This window comes from Daucus carota, chromosome 3 (assembly GCF_001625215.2).
Source record: "Daucus carota subsp. sativus chromosome 3, DH1 v3.0, whole genome shotgun sequence".
Taxonomy (NCBI): Eukaryota; Viridiplantae; Streptophyta; class Magnoliopsida; order Apiales; family Apiaceae; genus Daucus; species Daucus carota.
In genome coordinates, this window is record NC_030383.2 from 43,105,347 (window position 1) to 43,127,098 (window position 21,752).

General features: G+C 34.9%; 1 protein-coding gene across 3 annotated transcripts; it reads left to right on the plus strand.

Moving 5' to 3' along the window:
- Window positions 1-951: 951 nt before the first annotated feature.
- Window positions 952-10,797, plus strand: LOC108211639 (MADS-box transcription factor 23). 3 transcript variants are annotated; one of them, XM_017383288.2, is made up of 9 exons: window positions 952-1,201; window positions 1,457-1,647; window positions 3,092-3,170; window positions 9,096-9,157; window positions 9,330-9,429; window positions 9,577-9,618; window positions 9,741-9,824; window positions 9,982-10,133; window positions 10,567-10,797. In XM_017383288.2, exons 2-9 carry the CDS (start codon window positions 1,466-1,468, stop codon window positions 10,568-10,570), a joined length of 705 nt encoding a protein of 234 aa, XP_017238777.1. In that variant the 5' UTR covers window positions 952-1,201; window positions 1,457-1,465; the 3' UTR covers window positions 10,571-10,797. The 3 variants fall into 3 exon arrangements, with proteins under 3 accessions (XP_017238777.1, XP_017238776.1, XP_017238779.1); XM_017383287.2 differs by having other exon boundaries at window positions 955-1,113; XM_017383290.2 differs by having other exon boundaries at window positions 955-1,113; window positions 9,741-9,782.
- The last annotated feature ends 10,955 nt before the right edge of the window (window positions 10,798-21,752 follow it).

A 21,752-nucleotide genomic window follows, 5' to 3' on the forward strand; every position in this document is an offset into this window, starting at 1 on the left:
ATATGTGCCCTAAATAGTAAGGTCACTGAGATTTAATCTAATCATCTGGTTGTGTAATTACCCAAAAGTTTTCAATTGGGTGAATATAAAGTTATCAGGTATCGAATTTAAGGTTACCGCTTATAGAAGTGACTCATTTCCCCACGTGTCAGTAAACAATACGACAGACATAAGATATTGGGGACTCCTATTTAAGAGTATAATAGAATTTTGGCTGTTAGACAGATTGCTCATTTTTTGTTGATGAGACCAATTACTTCATACTTTAACTGCAACTTGCAAGATGTCATACATTTTATTCTACGTGTTAGGTGAAGATTAAAATAATTTTTTGCATGAGTTTAGTTAGAAAATTTTAATAATTCTACACACATTTTGCTCTACTAAATATTTTCCCAAGTGAAATTATGTATCGATATTTATAAGATTAATAAAGTAATATATATTTCCAAGTGAATATATTGTCAGATGAATTAAAATGGTTATTTATTTTTACGGTGTTATATATTAGGTTCTTTACATTAATTTTTGACACACATTTTAAGTCTCTTATAAAATATAATTTCATAATATCTTTTTCTAATATTTTTTTTTGAATAAAAATTTGAAGTTTAAAGTTTATTTGAAAAGATAAATTAAAAAACGTCATGACATTATCCTTTATAAAATTAACATATATAAGTCTTAGGATATCGAACGTAAACAATCTATCAGGACCATCAGTTTCTTCCCTCCTCGGATGATGAGAAGCCCAGAATTAATGAGCCAGTTGTTTAAGACTCTAAAACCTAGATATGTACAAAGTTTTTTCCTCACAAAATTTAATTACTTCACTGTATCAACTTATATAGTAACCAGCCCTTTACTCAAACTTCAGCACTCAGACTTTTTAATGGACGCTTTTTCTTTGTTATGTATTGAAAGGCTCAAAACTTGCTACTTTAATAAGTATTAGATGCAACTATTCACTTTATAAAAAGGTTTCGACTTCGATGACCAACTATGAAACAAAAGTTTTAGGCAGTACTCCGTCGAATCAAACCGTATCAAAGTAGGAACGAAAGAGACCACTCCTTCATTCAAAAGCTCTCGCTTGATCTCTTAACCGATTAAGTAAGAAATTCTTGAGATGTACATATATGTAAACGCATTCTATTAATTCAAAAGGATTGTCTGATCAACAATCATCATCTCTTAGTTAGTTAAGATCTGCTTTCCGGCTAGCTAGCTAGCCTCTCTCCCCCTCTCTCCCTCCCTCTCTCTCACACACTCTCTCCTCCCTCTCTCCATCCCTCCCTCTCGTCTCTCTCTCGCTCTCTCGCTCTCTCCCCCCCTCCCTCCCCGACCCCGTCTCTCTCTCCGACCCTCCCTCCCTAACTAACTCTATGTCTCTATGTGTGTGTACATTTGTAGTGAGTAATTAACTAGCAGAAGAAGCTAACAACTTAATAAACAGGGATTGAAGATGGGAAGAGGAAAGATTGCGATTCGGAGGATCGACAACCCCACAAACAGGCAAGTGACTTTCTCCAAGAGAAGGAGCGGCCTTTTGAAGAAAGCAAAGGAGCTCTCTATCCTATGCGATGCTGAAGTTGGTGTCGTCATCTTCTCCAGTACCGACAAGCTCTATGAATTCTCAAACACCAGGTAATTCAAAAGTATATTATATATATAGTCCATCGGTACCGTGTATTACTGTGTTCTCGTTGCCTTAATTGTGTATTCAAGGAAATTGTATCAGGCTAAGTATATCACATATATTTATATTAAGTACATATTAAAAACTCAGAAAAATGTGTACTTATTTCGGTTGATAAACCTAATAAAATCGAAACAAGTTTTAGAATCTGCATGCAGCCGACTAGCTAGAGACTCAGTACATTCACATATATTGATAGCTGATGAATAGCCTTTCAGGATTGTGATTACTCGCAAACCCTAGCTAGGGGGTGTGTTTTTGAACTTCTTGACAAGTATGAACCCCTCTGAGGAGAAACTAGCTAATCATGCCTTAGATATAGTTCAAGATCGTTTGCCTTAGACAAGATCTGTGCTTTGCTTACAGCTTAAAGATCGGAGTTGAAAATGAAAATCATATTCATCAAGTTAATTTAATTAATCACATGGCTACTAATTTCATATATAGCTTAAACTTTGAGAGTGAGCTAATTAAATTATTGTTTTAATGTGATCTAACGTTGTGCAAATTGATACAAACTCACCAAGTACGCACGTAAATATAGTATATGACTAACAATTGAAGATATAGATTATATATATATAGTTCGTGTTTTCTGCGTGTGTGACTTTACACTATTACATCCTCTCAGCCTCAGCTCCATAGAAAGTAGAAACTATTATACACAGTGTGCGGCTGCCTAGTTTCTTTTAATTAGTTGAGAGTACAGAATTTTTAAATATTAAATAGGAAGAATTCACATTCACAAAAACATAACAGCAAACATAATTGGATAAAAGAAAATAAAAAAAGATACCATACCATTAAGAATTTTTGCTTCTTTTAACAACGACATACAATAGTTCTATAGCTGATCGTAGGTGGAGGATGTCCATCCTGAATTTAAACTTGTTTTTTCGAAAGACCTAATTATGCATTAATGAAATTTCTTTCCTTTCCAAAAAAAACAAAAACAATGCATCTTGAGAAAAGAGGTTCTTATATGATCACGCTTTGAATATTGGATACCTAGAACATAGTCTTCAATAATTAAGGCTAATTAGTTAGCTAAATTAGGGAAAGTTACACTTTTAACTTTTAAGTACTAATCAATAGACATACATGTTCATTAGTCCATTAATGGTCATTCACCCAACTTATATACTTTTAGAAATCAATTGCACACATGTTAATGTTTATTTCTTCTTCTAGCACGTACTTTACAACATTAATTAAGTAGTTATATTCATGCATTTCGCACTATCACGTCTCCATGCTGAGAGTAAAGTATATAGTATGTCGATGCCTTTTTATTTGATATATATGTTTTCGCCTTCTTCCATTCATGTACCTGGATATAATTAAGTTTTATAGTTTAATTTTTTATGATTGCATTTCTATATCTATCTGCAGCATGAAATCAGTGATCGAAAAATATCAGAAAGCTAAAGATGGAGATAATCAACTACTGAGTCCAGATAAAGAAGTTAAGGTAAAATACTATATATTAATTATAAATTACAAATTAAATTCAAATGTCACTTATAAGCAGCCCAATAATTAAAAAGGAAAAAGTGCTGCTGCGATCTTGGGCATTGGTAAGTCTTTTTAAACAAAAACTTCGCTCTGTCTCGCTCATATTCAGAATACATATAGCCTTAATTATCTAGAGTTTACAAGTGTGGAGGCCGATCAAGTTGATTGACGAGTGATAATTTTTTCTGTATGTGCCCATGTCTTAATTGTGACTGTGGGATAATTTGGATATGTGCGTACAAGGAGCCTCCTCAACTTTGATCGGTTCTATAGTTGCTTGCCTGCAAGTTTGGAGAAAGGGTAGCTTAAATTATTATTTAATTAGCCAAATAATTAGGGGCAGCTTGAATGTTTGTTATCAGGATCATTGGTATGACATGAAATTGTTTAATAATTTCCAGAAGCCAGGTCCTAGAACTAAAAGATAATTTTTCAGTCAGTCGAGAAAAAACCCATGCTTATTAATGAAACAAATTACTCCTATATAGTAAAACAACAAGAAAAGTAGTACTGCGGGCAGCAAATTACTACTTCGACCCTGACGAAAACCAAAGTTGCCCGGATAAAAACGAGGCAAGTACTTTTTGGTTTTTCAAAGATTTTGTGCCTCAAGAACATTAAATTCGTGCTTCTGAGTTAAAAATGGGAGAGAAGAGAAAATATTGCTAAAGAAAATTTTGAAACTTTCTTCTTTCCCGGTGCTCCAAAAATTTTCTGTAGGAAAAAAAAAAGAAAAGAATGGACAGAAGTTATAAAAGAGTTTGATAATTAAACTTTCTTTCCAAAATTGAAAAGGTCCAAGCCTAAAAGTAGGGATAGAGATGGGTCACCCGCGCCGCTTAATCCTGATCTGATCCCTATCCCGTTCGGGTCAAAAACACTAAAAAAAAAAAAAAAACAAAACCGACCAGATAAAATCGACCGCCTAAAAAAAGTATCGACTTAAAACCGACCGGCTTCAATCGGTCGGTTATGAGATAGCACGACGTCGTTTTGCTTTGCTGGCAAGTTCTAGACATATTTTAACCGACCACGTGAACAACGGTCGGTTTTACGGCTGATGTGTACGGTTCTTAACTGACAGGGTTGTCGGTCGATTATGTTATTTTGAAAATTTAATTAATTTTTAAATAAATTAAGAGTTAGACCGACGGCGTTTTATCTCGGAAAACAAAACCGGCCGTTGTCGGTCGGTTTTAATCATATTATATACATATAAATATTTTTATTTATTTGGAAAATGGATTACATAAACTCGTCAGACAAGGAGTTACGACCAGGTTACAACCGACCACCCATTCCGGTCGGTTTTAGTGGTAAAACTAACCGTTTTCCTTCTTAACTGACCGTTTTTGGCGGTCGGCTTTGTCCTTTTTTTTTAGTGAAATCTGGAGAACTTTTTGGGACAGGACGGGAAACGGGAAACATTTTATAAAAATTTCGGAGATTGGGGATTCGTGTCTCTCCGACTCGATCCCCGACCCCGATTGTATATATATGTAAAAAGAATAATAATATATTTACATATATTATACAAATATATTATTACAAATATATATCATTTATAATATGTCAAAATTAGAAGGCAATTATAATTTTACTGGCCAATTATTTTTCATTGTAATACAATATGTTTATAATTTAAAATTATCATTTATTTATATTATAAATCAATTTTAATACGATTTGACGTTAAAAATATGAGATGATATCATTTTATTATTATATTACGAGTTAGTAAATTATTTTTTTTATTAAAAGTATATTATATCTATAAAGTTGTTATCTTTTATTAAAAATAAAATTCCCCAAATCCCGTTTAGGGTGGGGATCAGTGAAGAAAAGAGTCCCCGTTGAGGATTTAGGGGTTCGGGATCGATATCGAATTTCGGGATTGTCGGGGGATAACACTCTCTGTCGATCCCAAGATGGGGTGGGAATAGCACTCCTGGACCCCAAAGTGTCCCGTGCCCATTCCTATATAAGAGAAGATATTTTATCAATTTAACTTCTCATCTTTCTAAATTTGGGAGGCACACAAAAGATATATCTCCTTTTTTTTTCTAATTTTTTCTTATCTATTCTTCATACAAATATTTCGGGAGTACAATGCAAGAACACGGACAAAACAAGAAAAGAATTATAAAAATGGAGATTTTATTATTAATCAACTTGTCAAATATTATTATAATCAATTTGTCCTTGTAATATTATAACTGGAGAAAATCTTATATAGTTAACATCAACATAATAAAACAAAACTATTATTACAAGAAGCTGAGAGTAATATGACTATCTAATAATATTGTACATGTAAACATCCCTTAGACTTGCATACTGAATTGGCAATTAATATGAAATAAGAAATAAAGTCACAAATTCATCCAAAGCCTTTCAAACAAATCGTAAAATCATAATCAACCAAAAAAAACCAATCATTAAGAGGAAAAGAACAATTGCATTCAAAGACCATACAATGTATGAAATTTGCACAAGTCAAAACACATCAGCACCGAATGATGTAGTTTGTAGTTTGTATTTTAATTTGGTATAAACTAAGTTAACGCATGTACAAACAGTAAACCTTAATATAAGTCCTTCGATATATTTAATCTGATGATCCTATAGAAGTCATCACATACAATTAATATACAGCCTTCCACACAAGATTCACAGAACCCCTATGACTTTTAATTTAAATTTTCTTGTCAATCGTGAATTTTGAAATCTGACTTCAATGTATTCTACTACAAACTCACTTATTATACAAGCTACAAATATTCCAACGGAAATATCACTAACTTTACCCACTCCCCCTCCATCTCATCCTCTGCCATTTCAACCCTTACTTCAGCCATAACTTCATTAAATCAACCCTGCCTCAACTATTCCTCCGCCTCCACAGTCTCATATTAACCAAGATATGATTTAGTAAAGTATAAAGATAATACAAATGTAATAAATGATCTAGTTGAACAAAGATATATTGTATTTAATTTTAGTTCATATGTTATTAATTTATTTAATTTTAATTCATATGTTATTTATTTATAATTTGTTCTTAGGGCATCTCCAATGGTGTTAGCTATAATCGTTGGCTAAATTGGATCTGCAAGACATTATTTAAAATTTGCTGAACCTGTAAGACATTATGCTTCAATTGTATTGGCTATATTGGTTAGTTATAATTTAAAAATAGTATGTTATTAATATTTTAGATTGTTAAAATAGAATATATCAGTTCAATATGATAATAAATGATGTGCAATCTTCATACATATTTCTTACAGACCTGTAGAGATTCGACAAATATGGTCATCCATAAGAGGTTGGCTAAAATCATAGGTAATAGATAGTTTTTGTTGGAATGTGAGTTTTTGGAGAGGTTAGCTATGATTTTTAAATTTGGTATGCCAACTCACATTTTAACTAAGGGTTTTCTATGGTTGGAGATGCTCTTAGAGCATAAATTAAAATATTGTTAGAATTTTAATTTATCTTTCTTAAATAAATTAAATAACAAACATGCTCGTAAATAAATTTATAAGCATAAGCTAGCTCGTTAGCAAAGTTTATTAAACAAGCTCGTGAACAAAATTAATGAACGCTTTGTGAGCGTAAGTTAATGAGCGGTTCGTGAGCAAAAGCTCGTGAGACATGTTCGTGAGCGGTTCATGAGCCGTTCGTGAACAGAGTTATTACTTAATGAGTCGATCCTCAAACAATATTTTTGGCTCGATCCAAGCTCGAGTTCGGGTTCGCTAATTTTTTAACAAACGATACACGAGCACTCTAGAGTTCGGCTCAGCTCGGCTCATTTACACCCCGAGAAATAACTCAAGAAAAATGAACAACTTTTGTAAATATCAAAAACCTAAAATATTTATGATTTCACTAGAAAATTTATTTTAAGAACATACACTGTTCAACTTGAATAACATAAATTAAGATAGACAACCCTTAGTTTACTTCATATCAATCTTCGCAAACCTATATTATACTATAATAAGCCAACATGGGTATTATTTGTAGTCTCCAAAAAATTTTGGTTTGGTACTCTCCCTCTGGAACTACACATCTACAACATGTGGAGAGGTTTACTACAAGTCTACAACATGCGGAGTTCTGTTACTCTTACAGCCAGAGAATTATTAGAATATATATTAATTTGTAAGGCATATAAGCTTGCATGGTCAAATTTAAAGTTTCAAATACTAAAAACACTCATGACAATACATTATTATATAATATTTCATAAAAACATTAATATAATGATGTTAAAATAAATTTATAAATATACAATTTTGAATATCTTTTTTAATAAGAACTTTTATACAACTCTTTTTAACTTTAATCTGTTAGACGACAAATATCTTTTTTCATACATACGAAGATATACGAAATATGAAAATTCTGATTTAAAATTAATTGAATCATATATTATTACATATTAATAACTGAAGATAATTCTAAAAACTAAATTCTTGTGAGAAAATATAATCAGTTGGTTAATTTAATTAAAATTCAATTCATTAATACTAAAATACTAATAAAATGATGCTAAAATTTAAATTTATAAATAATTAATTACGAACTGTACACCCGGCTGTGCACGGGTTAAAGGCTAGTACACATATATATATAGGCAATTGCTCAAATAGAAACCACTAAAAAAAAAAAATGGAAACCAAGAGAAACTATACCTAAATGACCTCATCCACCCCCTATATGTCATCACCCACCCCAATATGTCAACACCCACCTAGGGCCCACCCTGACCCCCACTCAATCCACCTCGGGCCAGCTAGGGCCTCGCCAAGGCTCCTCACAAGCCATGGACAGGCTCTAGACAGTCTTAAAAAGCTAAACCTTGGCCCCACCATGGTCCCACTAGGCCCCGACCCGGCCCTACTAGGCCCCACTTAGACCCCGTCTAAGCCCATCTCGGGGTCCATCCCCGGTCTCAAAACCCGCATCATTCTACTTAATCGCATTGGTTTCTATTTAATTTCTATTCTAGTAGTTTATATTGGAGTAAGAGCCTGTGTATATATATATATATATAAACTAAGATTACGCCCGAACATTCCAGCTGCAGGTGAAGAAAATTGAACAAGCATATTCCAAAATCTTGTTTTGCCAAGACAAACGAACTATTTTTTAATGGAATTATGTCCAAAGAGAGACATACACTATACAAGGATATGTCTTCCGGATCCAAGACTTGGACGCCAGAAAATAACAAACCCTTCATTTGCTCCCCTGTCCTCGCTGTGTTTTTGCCCACCTCTAATTTTTACATCTAATTTTTTTCCTTTGTTCCATTTTAACCGACTTAACATTAATACCCAAATTTCTATGATATATTCCCCCGATATCCACTACAATTACTCAGGCCTGTACATACCAGCCGTGAAAATGCATGCATAAAGCTATGAGCCGAATGATCATTCACGCCAGTGAGCTGAATTATCCTCAGTTTATAAATGTCCCGACCTGAGACAAAAATGCCATCTAGCCTAGTATTTCTTTCTCCCCCTCTCAGAACCGCCAACATTAACTTAGTGCACGTACGTACACACGCATATAACAAAGTCTCTCTACATAATTCCATTACAAACTAGTCCGTTTGCCTTGACTTAACAACACTCGTGGAATATAAAAGGATCGAAACTCTGTATATGCAGTTGCAACTTGGAACTGGTTTCTAGTTGCAACATGCAAATTCGGAACAAGAGTTCACTAGAGATTCATCACTAAAGTGATACTGTAGTACGACATACTGAGGGAAAATTTTAGGTTGTGCAGTCCTTGCGGTGGGATTTCTGTATATCACAGCTACTTTATGAACATGATATTAACCCCTCCTACTGTATGCTAGTTTTGGCAAAAGGAAGCAACCATCTTGAGGCAACAACTACAAGCACTGCAAGATAATCATCGGTACCTAACTTTCATCATGCGCATCTACTTTAAAATTTTTACTGTACTGATCAAGATGTGAAGATGTGAATATATAAATGTAATCTTATATATTAATATTCATCGAAAAAGGAGTTACTAATTATCTGAACTTATCATGAACATGCTTGTTATTTCGATTAATGGACCACAGGCAACTAATGGGGAAGGAACTCCACGGTTTGAGCATTAAAGACCTGCAAAATCTAGAAAATCAATTGGAAATAAGCCTGCAAGGGGTCCGCATGAAAAAGGTTAGAAAACCTAATTTTGATATGATTAGATGATTTCAACATGTATTATGTACAGTTTGTATATAATTTTAATACTTATTTTCTAAGGTTATTCTAGTAGAATTGACGTTTTTTTAGTTCTAATGCATAGTAATGCTACATTTGCAGGACGAGATATTAACCGATGAGATTCAAGCGCTACACACAAAGGTTTTCTCCAACTACATATATATACTCAATTTCTTAGTGTGAATAATTTAAATGAATCCCTTAAGTTATTACTATTTGATTGTGACATGGTGAGCTTATCTGAATTACTGAATATATTACAGGGAAATCTTCTTCACCAAGAAAATATAGAACTCTATAAAAAGGTAAACCTCATTTGTCAAGAAAACATGGAAATGAACAAGAAGGTACCCTTGGTTGCGTCCTTACTAACAAAACTGAATTAGATGGCCCTCGCTATTGATTGTGTTGAGAGATCCTGATCACTTACTGATAGTCCATGTAAAATTGGCTGCAAACACCTTAGCTTGACTGATATTGATAAATTTATCTATCTCGGATCAGGTTTACGGAAGAGATGCAACTGTAGGAAACAGAAACACAGCAATTCCCTACGACTTGGGCATTATTGAGGACCCTCGGGTTCCTGTTCACCTCCAGCTATGCTTGCCAGAGCAACCAAGTGTTAAGGCACTGGAAACAGGCCCAAAATTGAGGTAAACATTTATCCGGCCATATAGCATCAATTTCCTTTAATCATGTTAGCACATTTTATGTAATGCATGAAAACTTTATTATTGTAGGTAAAATATATAAACATTTAAATTTTATATAGAGTAGTGCTAGGTGCACATAATTGTGTACAGAAAATTTGTACATAATGATGTGGCAAGTGATGTGGTGGGTTTTAATTGGGGTGGTTGGTGTAAATGCAGAGGGGGCCATCCAATTAAAATCCACCACATGTCAATATGTCATTATGTACATGTTTTTGTACACAATTATGTGCACCAAGCATTTTCCTTTTATATATATGACAATTAATAATAACTGATAAATTATTTCAACAAAAAAAACATCATATTGTGCCCGTCCGGCTCTAATTCTTTATGAATATGTGTATTAATCAGAAAGTTCATAAAAATGCAGGTGACATTGTATTGGTGGGATAGAATACTGCGCCAAAAAGAAAAGAATATCAGCAAGAAATGTTACAAATCTGAGATGGTATAATTGTTTGAAAGGATTTCGAGACTAATAATGCAGCTCAATTTATTACAGAATGAGACTAATTAAGTGTAAAATTATATACAACAGTAGGGTTATCCCCAACTTCTCACCTACCCAATTGGGGTAATAATTAAAAATGTCTATTGCTTACTTTTAAATTCCATATCGAGATTAAAAATGTTGTTAATTAGTTGTTCCTTTCAATCTTTGGAAACAATTAATAGCCTTCTCGTGAGCAAACACATGCTAAAAGAGAGTAGAAATTAACTGGCGGATCCCTCAACTCCAGATGGTTTCTGTAAATTTGCATGTTAATTACGTCGGGAAGAAAGTGTGCCGACGTATCTCAAAAACGAGAAGCAAGTACGTACCTGCATGTGCAGCTAATTGGTATATATGATTGGTCATATAATCGTGGTTATATAGATGCTTTTTATGCAAGGTTCTTTATTTGGGGAATAAGAGGATTGGCCAAAGTTAACTTCTTTTTTTGATAGACGAGTGATTGATGGAATTACTAATGGAGTTGGTGGTTTGAGTTTCTTTTTAGGTGAAGGTATCAAATCTATAGGTGGGGGCGCATCTCTTCTTATCTTTTATATCATTGGTTGGAGCATGTCCAAAGGTTATCCTTATATTGGTTACCTAAAATATAATAAATAATGATTACCTAAAATATATGTAAGCAAAAAGTTGTTTTAATCCAATAGTATTACCTATATTTGTTAGCTATAATTTAAAAATTAGTATTTATTCAATATTTAAGTTAATATATGTGAGAAGAGGTAGAGTTGGAGTAAATACATGTTATTTGCTCCCTCAAATAAGGAGATGAGTTTTCTCTCCCCTAAAATTTTTAGGGGACATGAGTTGCGTTGAAGGACTGTTCTTTTATCCTAACCCTTAAATCTTGTCCACCTGGATCAAATATGAGTAAAGAGAGCTTGCATTGGGTTGCCCTTATCGTAGTATTCTGATCGGACACTTATGACTTAGCAAGCTAGAAATAGAAATAACATGCGGTCACGGTTTAGAACTCATCATGCTCCGGTATTGCATGTGAGAGAGCCCTTTCTACATATATAGGCTGGTTACCATTTGAACTGAAACAGTAATTAACATGGGTTCATGTTTTAGTTTCCACTAATATATTCTTGTAGTTAGTTTATACGAGCATCTCCAACCTTCACAAGCCCTTAGCTAAAAATCCATGTGGCTTTTCAAAATTAAATTTTATAGTCAGTGTTCACAAAAATACAACTCCAACCACAGTAACCCCTTGTGTATAACTATAGCCATCCCCCTATGGATGACTATATTTGTCGATCTGCTACAGATCTGTAGCGAATTCCACGTCATCTCCCACAATTTATTTTACTTATTCCCACTGATTTCATATTATTTATTACCATATTAAACTGATATATATTCTATTTATAACAATATAAATATTATTAACATACTATTTTTAAATTATAGCCAACCAATATAGCCAATACCATTGAAAGACAATGTCTTAGAGCATCTCCAACCTTCACAAGCCCTCGGCTAAAAGTTCATGTGGCTTTCCAAAATTAAATTTTATAGCCAATGTTCACAAAAAATAGAACTCCAACCACAGCAATCCCTTCTGTATAATTATAGCCATCCTCCTATGGATGGCTATATTTGTCGATCCGCTACAGATCTGTAGCGAATTCCACGTCATCTCCCGCAATTTATTTTCCTACTTCACACTGATTACATATTATTTATTAACATATTAAACTGATATATTCTATTTATAACAATCTAAATATTAATAACATACTATTTTTAAATTATAGCCAACCAATATAGCCAATACCATTGAAGGACAATGTCTTACAGATTCGGCAAATTTTACATAATGTCTTACAGATCCAATTTAGCCAACGATTATAGTCAACACCATTGGAGATGCTCTTACAGGTTCGGCAAATTTTACACAATATTTTACAGATCCAATTTAGCCAACGCCATTGGAGATGCTCTTGTTAGTACCCACTCTCTCTTGCGAGTAAAAATCGAGGGGTGATAATTTCAGCTAACGGGTCGTGTTCGTGCAATCAGGTTGATTTCGAGTCAAGTTAAAATCACTTAAAATTGAATTTATTAGGAATGAAATTCTAAATTCGGGTCATTTCCGGTCCATTTCGGGTCAATTTGGTGTTTATAGGGTCACTTTCGGGTTTTGTCTCAATAAATCGGGTTGCGGGTTCGGTCGGGTTCGAGTCGGGTTTCGGGTCGCGTCTGATATTGCCACTCCCGACACGCGGGTAATTTAAATTTTTGACAAAATATAATTTTATCAATAATTTTATAAAAATTCTTCAAAATAAAAACTTTATTATTTTTAAATTTTCATTCATAAACAAAAAAATTAAAAAATAAGTTACAAAATTATATCTTATGAAATTTTAAAATGTGTGTCAAATAATGTAAACAATTGTATAGAAATGAGCGGTATGTAGGGAATATTAGTTATGAAAACCTCTGAAACAAATATAAATAATAAAAAAAATCATTTTTGCATTAACATAATGTATTTATTTAAATTAATGGTATAACACAATTGATATAGTTTGCCAAGCACGTGTTTGAATAATTTTGTTAATTTTTAATTATTAATTAGGATATATTTTTGTTTCATTACTTTATCATCTTCTTAATATGCTTATATACACTGCCATTGTTTGGATATTAAACTTTCAATATATGTATTGACATATGATCCTGATTTTGATATTTTTCTAAACATATTGTTCTCAAATATATGTTATGGTATGAATTTATTTCAGAATGATATGTTTTTTAATTTATTATCATGTTAGAAATCTAATAAGTAATATTATGTGTAATGCTAGTTGGAGCTCTTATAGGTTTAGTGACAATTGTGATACTCTTAAGGTTTTGATGATGACACTAACAGCAAGCTAATAACACATGAAACTGATATGTGTAAGCATGCTATCAAAGGTTGTTTATGCGGACTAACAGTAATTCAGGATGTCAGCATGATTATAATTGTCAGCAAGCTTACAGGGATATTTACAAGCTATCAGCAGGCTTATAGCGTGAACATAGAAACAATCTGATAAAGATCAAAGTCTATTTTCATGGAGATTGAATAGGGAACGAATTTGTAAGGATTCTAATATTTGAATATATCTTATATAAATATTAGAGCTCAGTTTATAAAGATTTTTCATTCAAAAACGTTTTCCTAACTAATAGGAGATTTTCACTCAAAGAAATCTTATCTTTTAACAACTCCGATTTTGGTTCAAACGGATTTTATTTAAATACTTTACTGAGTTGATTTCAAACGTGGATTATCTTTTACTCAGTAAACTTATGTCATCCAAACGTTCGTTATTCAAATCAAATTTAAACGTGAGGTTGTTACCAAGATCGTTGGGAAATTTGTTGGATTATGACCGTTACTGTGATGTATAAATACTTGAGTGTGATTTCGGTTTTGAGAACAAGGAGAACACACCAAGCTTTCTGAAATACAACTCTTTACATTGCTAAATCTTTCATTGAGCTCTATTACTTATATTTGATTATATATCTATATTAAGAGTTCATAGTTTCAGTTGTATTACACTTAGTCATTGTATTGTTCAAGGTGTAATGTTTTGTTGCTGTGTATCCAGCTTGTGAAACAAGGGAACAAGGGGACTAGTTAGCTAGGAGAATATACTTGGGAAGTATAGGTCTTGGTAGGCTTTTGGTTCGTGGTTCAGGGGTTTCAGCAGGCTGATTACAGGAACAAGGGAGAAAGGGAGTTATATTATTGAATCATTGTAATTGTTAACATTATTGATTAATAATATAATCATTTACCAGTTGGTAGGGGACCAGGACGTAGACCATTAGGGTTAGGGGTCGAACCTGGCTAAAATTCTTGGTGTTGCTAGCATACTGCTTTATATTCTCTGAATTGCCTTTATCTTATTAGCATGCTAACTGTTTACTCTGAAACTTAACAGCAGGCTGTCATTGACAGATTAATTATTTGGTAACTTATAAAAATCGGGTATATTAGCCATAACACCTATTCACCCCCCCTCTAGGTGTGTAATTTCAATTGGTATCAGAGCTGTGTTTGTACTAATACTTCTGTAACAGGAATAGTATCGATCGATATGGCTGATAATTTTCAGGAAAAGTCCGATTTTAGAGCTCCTCTCCTCACGGGTTCTGACAACTACAATTGGTGGAAAGGCCAAATGGAGGCTCATCTGTCCAGAGATCCCCTAATGCAAAGAGTTGTGCAAAGAGGTCCTTATGAATATCTTGATAAAGATGGCAAAGTCAAGGACGTTGATGTTCTCACAGTGGACGAGCTATCAAAGGTTGCTGCCAATGGAAAAGCAAGGAGTACACTTATCAATGGGCTGAATCAAGCTGAATATGACAAGGTCTCTTCTCTCAAAACAGCAAAGGAAATTTGGGATGCATTGGAGACGTATCATGAAGGCTCACAAGGTCTAAAGAAGGTCAAGCTCGGAAAGCTCATGAAAGAATTTGGAAGCTTCGCTATCAAGAAGGGAGAATCCATTCGTGAAAGCCAAGCTAGATTCCAAGTTACTCTTAACAGCCTTGAAAGACTTGGCAAAAAGATTCCTCAATCGGAAATCAACATGAATATTCTAAATGCAGCTCCATTCGAATATGGTGCCAAGGTCACAGCATTGGAGTCAGCTCTCAACATTGATACTATGGATCACCTAGCTATATTTGCTGAGTTGGAACAATTTGAAGCTAAAATTGAAGCTAATAGCTCAGAAAGCAGCAAGCTACCTACTGAGAAAATGAAGAATCTTGCACTTCACTCTACTGCCAGCAGGCTGGAATCAGATGAGGAAACAGAATCAGATGAGGATCTAGCTCTCATGTCTAGAAAAATCAAAAGAATGATCGAAAAGAAGAATAAGATGAAAAGAGAAAAGGGCAAAGCTTTTGGTGCAAAGAAAGATCCAAAAGATGATGCATGTTTCGAATGTGGCAAGAAAGGACATTTCAAAAGGGATTGCTACAAGATGAAAAACAAGTCTAAGCCGCCTAAACAGCAAGCTGATTACAAGAACAAAAAGAAACCGAAGGCACTTCTCACATGGAGTGATGATGAAGATGAATCAGCTTCTGATGTTTCAAGTGATGAGTTGGTTAACTTGGCTCTTGTTGGTCTCGATGGCTCAATAGAGACAACTGATTCAGATTCAGAAACTAATAGTGAGGTACATTCTATTAATTCTGAATTACATTCTATTGATACAACATCTTGTGAACTAACCATGCAGGATAAGAGTTGTCTATCAATTATGGAACTCATTGATCTAAAGAATGAGAACTATGAGCTTGAGAAAGAAAATGTTCATTTGAAGAAAGTCATAGGTGATTTCATGAATGAAAAGAGTGCCAAGGCAAGTAGTGGAATCATTGCTACTCTCAAGGAACAAATCTCACAACTTGAAGGGAACAACATGCAAATCCAAAGAAGGAATGATACACTCATGAAGGAACTCAGCTCGCTGAGAGCAGATCTTAAAGCTAAGGATGCAAGCTTGGAGGCATTCGAGTTAAGCAAAACCCAAAGCTTAATTAGTCGAAATCTCTATTCAAGCTGAAAAGATCAAATCATTGGAGCAAGAAGTCAAAGATCTTCAGAAAGCCATGGGAAAGTTTGTTCAAGGAGAAGAAAGTCTCAAGTCTATGATGAAACAAGCTAAAGGTTCTCATGACAAAGGAGGCATTGGTGCAACTTCTACATCCACATCTTCAATGAGATATGAAGGGAAAAATGGCATTCCATATAATTATGACATGCCTTGGGTGACTTGTCACAAGTGTGGAAAGAAGGGCCATCTTGCTAATAATTGTCCAATGAAGAATACTCAATCAGCAAGCTGGAGAAGGAAGTCAGCTCACAGACAGTATGCTGACAACAGAAACAGACAGAAGACAGCTCCGAGACAGTATGCTGATAAGACCTGCAGAACATGGAAGAAGAGTTCTAAAGTGGTCCAAATGTGGATCAAAAAATCTGATCTTAATGTTCAATATGTTTTATCATTTAACACTGCTGGACCCAACAAAATATGGGTACCAAAACATTGAGTGTTTTGTGTTTGTTTTGTAGGTTTGTCTCGTGTCTAAAGTAAAGCCAAATCAATGGATATTGGATAGTGGATGCACTAGGCACATGAGTGGAGACAAATTTCAGTTTCTAAGCTTGAAGATGAAGAAGGGTGGTCGTGTCACAATTGGTGATAGCAAAACTCTTCCTATTCTTGGCAAAGGAACTATAGGTAATAGTATCATCTCTATTAACAAGGTACAATATGTTAAAGGTCTTACTTAATTATAACTTGCTTAGTATAAGTCAGTTATTTGATGATGGTCATATTATTAACTTTGGTAAGGATAAATGTACTATACTTGTTGATGCTAACAAAACTCCTCTGGTTGCAAAACGAGAATGAAATATATATGTTTTGAACTTTGAAGAACAGGAGGCAGGTGTTTGTTTAGCAGCTGTGGATAATAATCCAGAAATATGGCATAGAAGGCTTGGACATGCTCATATGGATCATCTCAGCAAGCTGTCAGCAAAGAAGCTTGTTCAAGGATTACCAAAGCTTAAGTATGTCAAGATGGAGACATGTTCTGCTTGTCAATTGGGAAAGCAAACAAGGACTCCACATAAGGCAAAGAAAATGGTATCTACTTCTAAACCTTTAGAGCTTCTACACTTGGATCTTTTTGGTCCCGAAGCTTATAAGAGTATTGGAGGTAAACAATATGCCTTTGTTATATTTGATGATTATTCTAGATTCACTTGGGTATTATTCTTGCGTACTAAAGATTGTGCTTTTAGTGAATTTGAGAAGCTAATCAAGTTGCTTGAGAACAAACTAGATACAAGACTTGTAGGTATTCGAAGTGATCATGGTGGGGAATTCCAAAAAGACTTCATTACTTATTGTGAAGAAAGAGGAATCTCACATGATGAGTTCTCAGCACCTCGTACACCTCAGCAAAATGGAGTTGTAGAGCGTAAGAACAGGTCCTTACAAGAAACAGCTAGGACATTGCTGCAGGAGAGCAAGCTGCCAAGAAGCTTTTGGGCAGAAGCTGTCAACACATCAAGCTATGTTCTTAACAGAGTGCTTATCAGGCCAATTCTCAACAAGAATCCTTATGAATTGCTAAGGAAAAAGAAGCCTAACATCAGCTACTTCAAAGTTTTTGGATCTAAGTGCTCCGTACTCAAAACCATTGATAGGGATGGTAAATTCGATTCTAAATCTTATGAAGCTATATTCTTAGGCTATTCTTTAGCAAGTCGTGCTTATAGAGTGTATAATCTGGCTAAACATACTGTTGAAGAGTCTATTGATGTTTCATTTCAAGAGTCTACTGATGATCTTGCAAGAGATGAGGAAGAATGTGCAGGTAAAGGTACTGGCAGCAAGCTGACAGTGCAGGAAACTGGAAATCAGCAAGCTGACAAGTCAACTGCCACAACTTCAGAAAGCAATAAAGCTACTGAATCCACTCCATCTCTTGAAGAAACTGTGGATAAGATGTCAAAGCTCACATTGGATGAATTCAGAGGTCAAACTTCATCAGCAAGCCAAAATGTTGTTGATGAGACTCCTCCTAGGCAGACTACAAGGAATGAAGAGGTCATAGCTCAACATAATATACCAAAATCAACTAGAACAGTGAAGAATCATCCTCCTCAGTTGATCATTGGAGATAAATCAGTTGGAATCAAGACAAGGAAAGCTCAAGCCAACATTTGTGTTTATGATGCCTTCATAGCTCAAGAGGAACCAAAGAATGTTCAAGAAGCTTTACAAGATGAAAATTGGATCATGGCAATACAAGAAGAACTCAACCAATTCGAAAGATGTGATGTTTGGGAACTTGTAGATCCACCAAAGGATGCTTCAATTGTTGGAACCAAATGGGTGTTCAAGAATAAAGTTGATGAATTTGGTACTATCACTCGGAACAAATCTAGACTTGTTGCACAAGGATACAATCAACAAGAAGGAATTGATTTTGATCAAACATATGCTCCAGTTGCAAGATTGGAATCTATTAGGATGCTCTTATCATTTGCATGCTTCGAGAAGTTCAAGCTACATCAAATGGACGTCAAAAGTGCATTCTTAAATGGATATCTAAAGGAAGAAGTCTATGTCAAGCAACCACCAGGATTCGAGAATGAAAAATATCCCAACCGTGTCTACAAGCTCAAGAAGGCACTATATGGATTAAGGCAAGCACCTCGGTCATGGTATGAAAGGTTAAGTGAATTTTTGATCAAAAATGGTTTCATTAGAGGTAAAATTGATCCTACTTTGTTTACTATCTTCAAAGGTCAAGATATATTAGTTGTTCAAATATATGTAGATGATATTATATTTGGATCTACTAATGATTCTTTGTGTAAGTGGTTTTCAAAGTGCATGCATAGTGAGTTTGACATGAGCATGATGGGAGAGCTCAATTATTTCTTGGGGCTCCAAATTAAGCAAACTCCAGAAGGAATTTATGTGCATCAATCCAAGTATATCAAGAACCTACTCAAAAGATTTGGATATGAGAATATCAAGGCGAAATTAACACCAATGAGCATTGTCAGCAAGCTGACAGCAGATGAGCAAGGTAAAGATGTTGATGTTCGAATGTATAGAGGTATGATTGGAAGTTTACTTTATCTTACAGTCTCTAGACCGGATATTATGTATAGTGTTTGTGTTTGTGCTAGATTTCAAGCAAAACCAAAGGATCTCACTAACAAGCTGTTAAAAGAATATTTAAATATTTAAGTGGAACCATTACTTTGGGTTTATTCTATCCTATCACAAATGCTTTTGATCTTGTGGGTATAGTGATGCAGATTATGCAGGTAGTCAAACTGATAGAAAGAGTACAAGTGGTGTTTGTGCATTTTTGGGTCAAAGCTTAGTTTCTTGGTTAAGCAAGAAGCAAACTTCAGTTGCTCTATCTACGGCTGAGGGGGAGTATTTGGCAGCTGGTAGCTGTTGCTCTCAAATGCTATGGATGAGACAACAATTGAAGGACTTTGGAATCAAATGCAAGCAAACTCCTATCTTTTGTGACAACACAAGTACAATCAATATTTTAGAAAATCCTGACAATCATTCAAGAACCAAGCACATTGATGTTCGACATCATTTTCTGAGAGACAATGTTGCAAAGGGTGCTGTCAAGCTGATATTTGTGGCTACAGCAGATCAGCTAGCTGACATCTTCACAAAACCTCTTCCTGAAGAACGATATGTCGTGCTGAGAAGGGAATTGGGTATGTGTGATGTACAGTCAGCAGGCTCTTAAGCATGGTCTGGGTACTATCAGCATACTCCTAGCATTTTACATAATTTTTATTTATTTTGCATGCTGGTCAATTTAAGTGTTTATTTGAAATTTGTGTTCTTAAATGATATTACCGTTGTATGCTTAGAAAGTTGGATTTTTGTGTTAAATTTTGATACGTGATTATGTGCTTATTTGTGAAATTTATGATAAGTTTTAAAATTCAAATTAGTTACAATGGGTATATAAAGGCATGATAAGTGATAAGTGTTCACTAGATTTTTCACTCATGCGGGATCTAATAGATTAACATGAATTATTTTAGGAATATCACTTCGTTTAATTTTATTCCTAAAACTACTCCCCTGATAATCGTTAAAAGAGTTCTGAAATACATACTCTCTCCACACCTTTTCAACTACATATACAATCCTCCCCGAGACGCTAGGGTTTTATCTCTCCTACTCCGAAAGACTTTTGTAATCACAATAGCAACCATTGGCTTACGGCTCGCGATGAGGAAGAAGACAAGAGCAAACGTCAAGGCTCACACTCCTCAGCCTACTTCTACTTCTCAGAAGCGCAAGCTCATTGATGAGGACGATGACGAGCTCGTAACGGTTGAAAGCGGTGATAAAATTTCTGGGGTTAATCGAGATGAGATCGGAATGGAGTCAACTCAGAACAAGCCCAAATCAGAGATGCTAGTTGTTCGAGGTCTTGCAGGCCGAAAGGTTATCTTGGGTAAGCCTCTCTCCGGGAAAGCCTTTTATAATTGTGGGATTGTTAAGCTATTTGAAGATCTAGGGTTTCAATCTTTCTTAGTTGATTTGTCTAAGCTCTGTTATCCTGCTTTAGTGCGTGAGTTTTATGCAAACCTTCAACCTATTGGTTCTGACCAGTATGTGTCCTATGTGTCTGATGTCAAGATATGTTTATCTTCGATGTTTTTGGGTGCTATTTTGAAAGTTCCACCATCCACTGTGTCTATTCACACCAAACGAGGGCCGAAAAATATTGAGGGTTTTTCTCATCAGGATCAGTTGAAACTCATCACTGGTCTTGAGACTGTTTCTGAGGGTGTGTTTCCATCTACTACACAGTTAGTTCCACTGGCACAAGCATTGTTTAAACTGTTAATTGAAAATGTGAGTCCTAGGCTAGGAACCCGTTCCAATCTGTCATCACAGGATATTGTTGTTGTTTCTATGATTCTTGCTGGGAGAAAATTTGATTTACCTGAGTTAATTCTTAAGAATATGTTGGATTCTGTGGAGGGTAAATCTTCTGGAGGTCTCCCTTATGGGTTGTTGTTGACAAGAGTGTTTGAATGGTTTGGGGTTTCTTTTGCTGGTGAGGATAGTGTGTCTGCAAAAGAGTTTCTTGATGTGAAATTTTTGGCTCAGTCCAATTTAAAGCTGGATAAGGATGGTAATTTGGTTGTTGAAGTTCCTCCACCCCCACCCCCAGTTCACACTGTTGGGGTTGTTGATTTGGGAATCTCTGCCCAAGAGATTCATGATTATATGGAAGAGATTCGTGCAAATCATCGTCAGCTGGTGGACGGTCAAAAGCAGCTATCTGAACAGATGGAAGAGCTTTCTAATCAGTTCCAGTTCTGGAAAGACATTGCCTTTGGAGGAAAGACTGGGAACTCTCCTGAAAAGTGTAGTTCTGGGAGCATTGCTTATGAGCTTCGTAAGCGGATGTTCAGTTCTGGTGGT

Bases quoted from the DNA above. Each gene is read 5' to 3' on its own strand.
- LOC108211639 (XM_017383288.2), top strand. From the start codon at position 1,466: ATGGGAAGAGGAAAGATTGCGATTCGGAGGATCGACAACCCCACAAAC. The intron at 9,430-9,576 runs GTTAGAAAACCT...CTACATTTGCAG, and splicing joins AAGGGGTCCGCATGAAAAAG to GACGAGATATTAACCGATGA. The intron at 9,825-9,981 runs GTACCCTTGGTT...ATCTCGGATCAG, and splicing joins ACATGGAAATGAACAAGAAG to GTTTACGGAAGAGATGCAAC.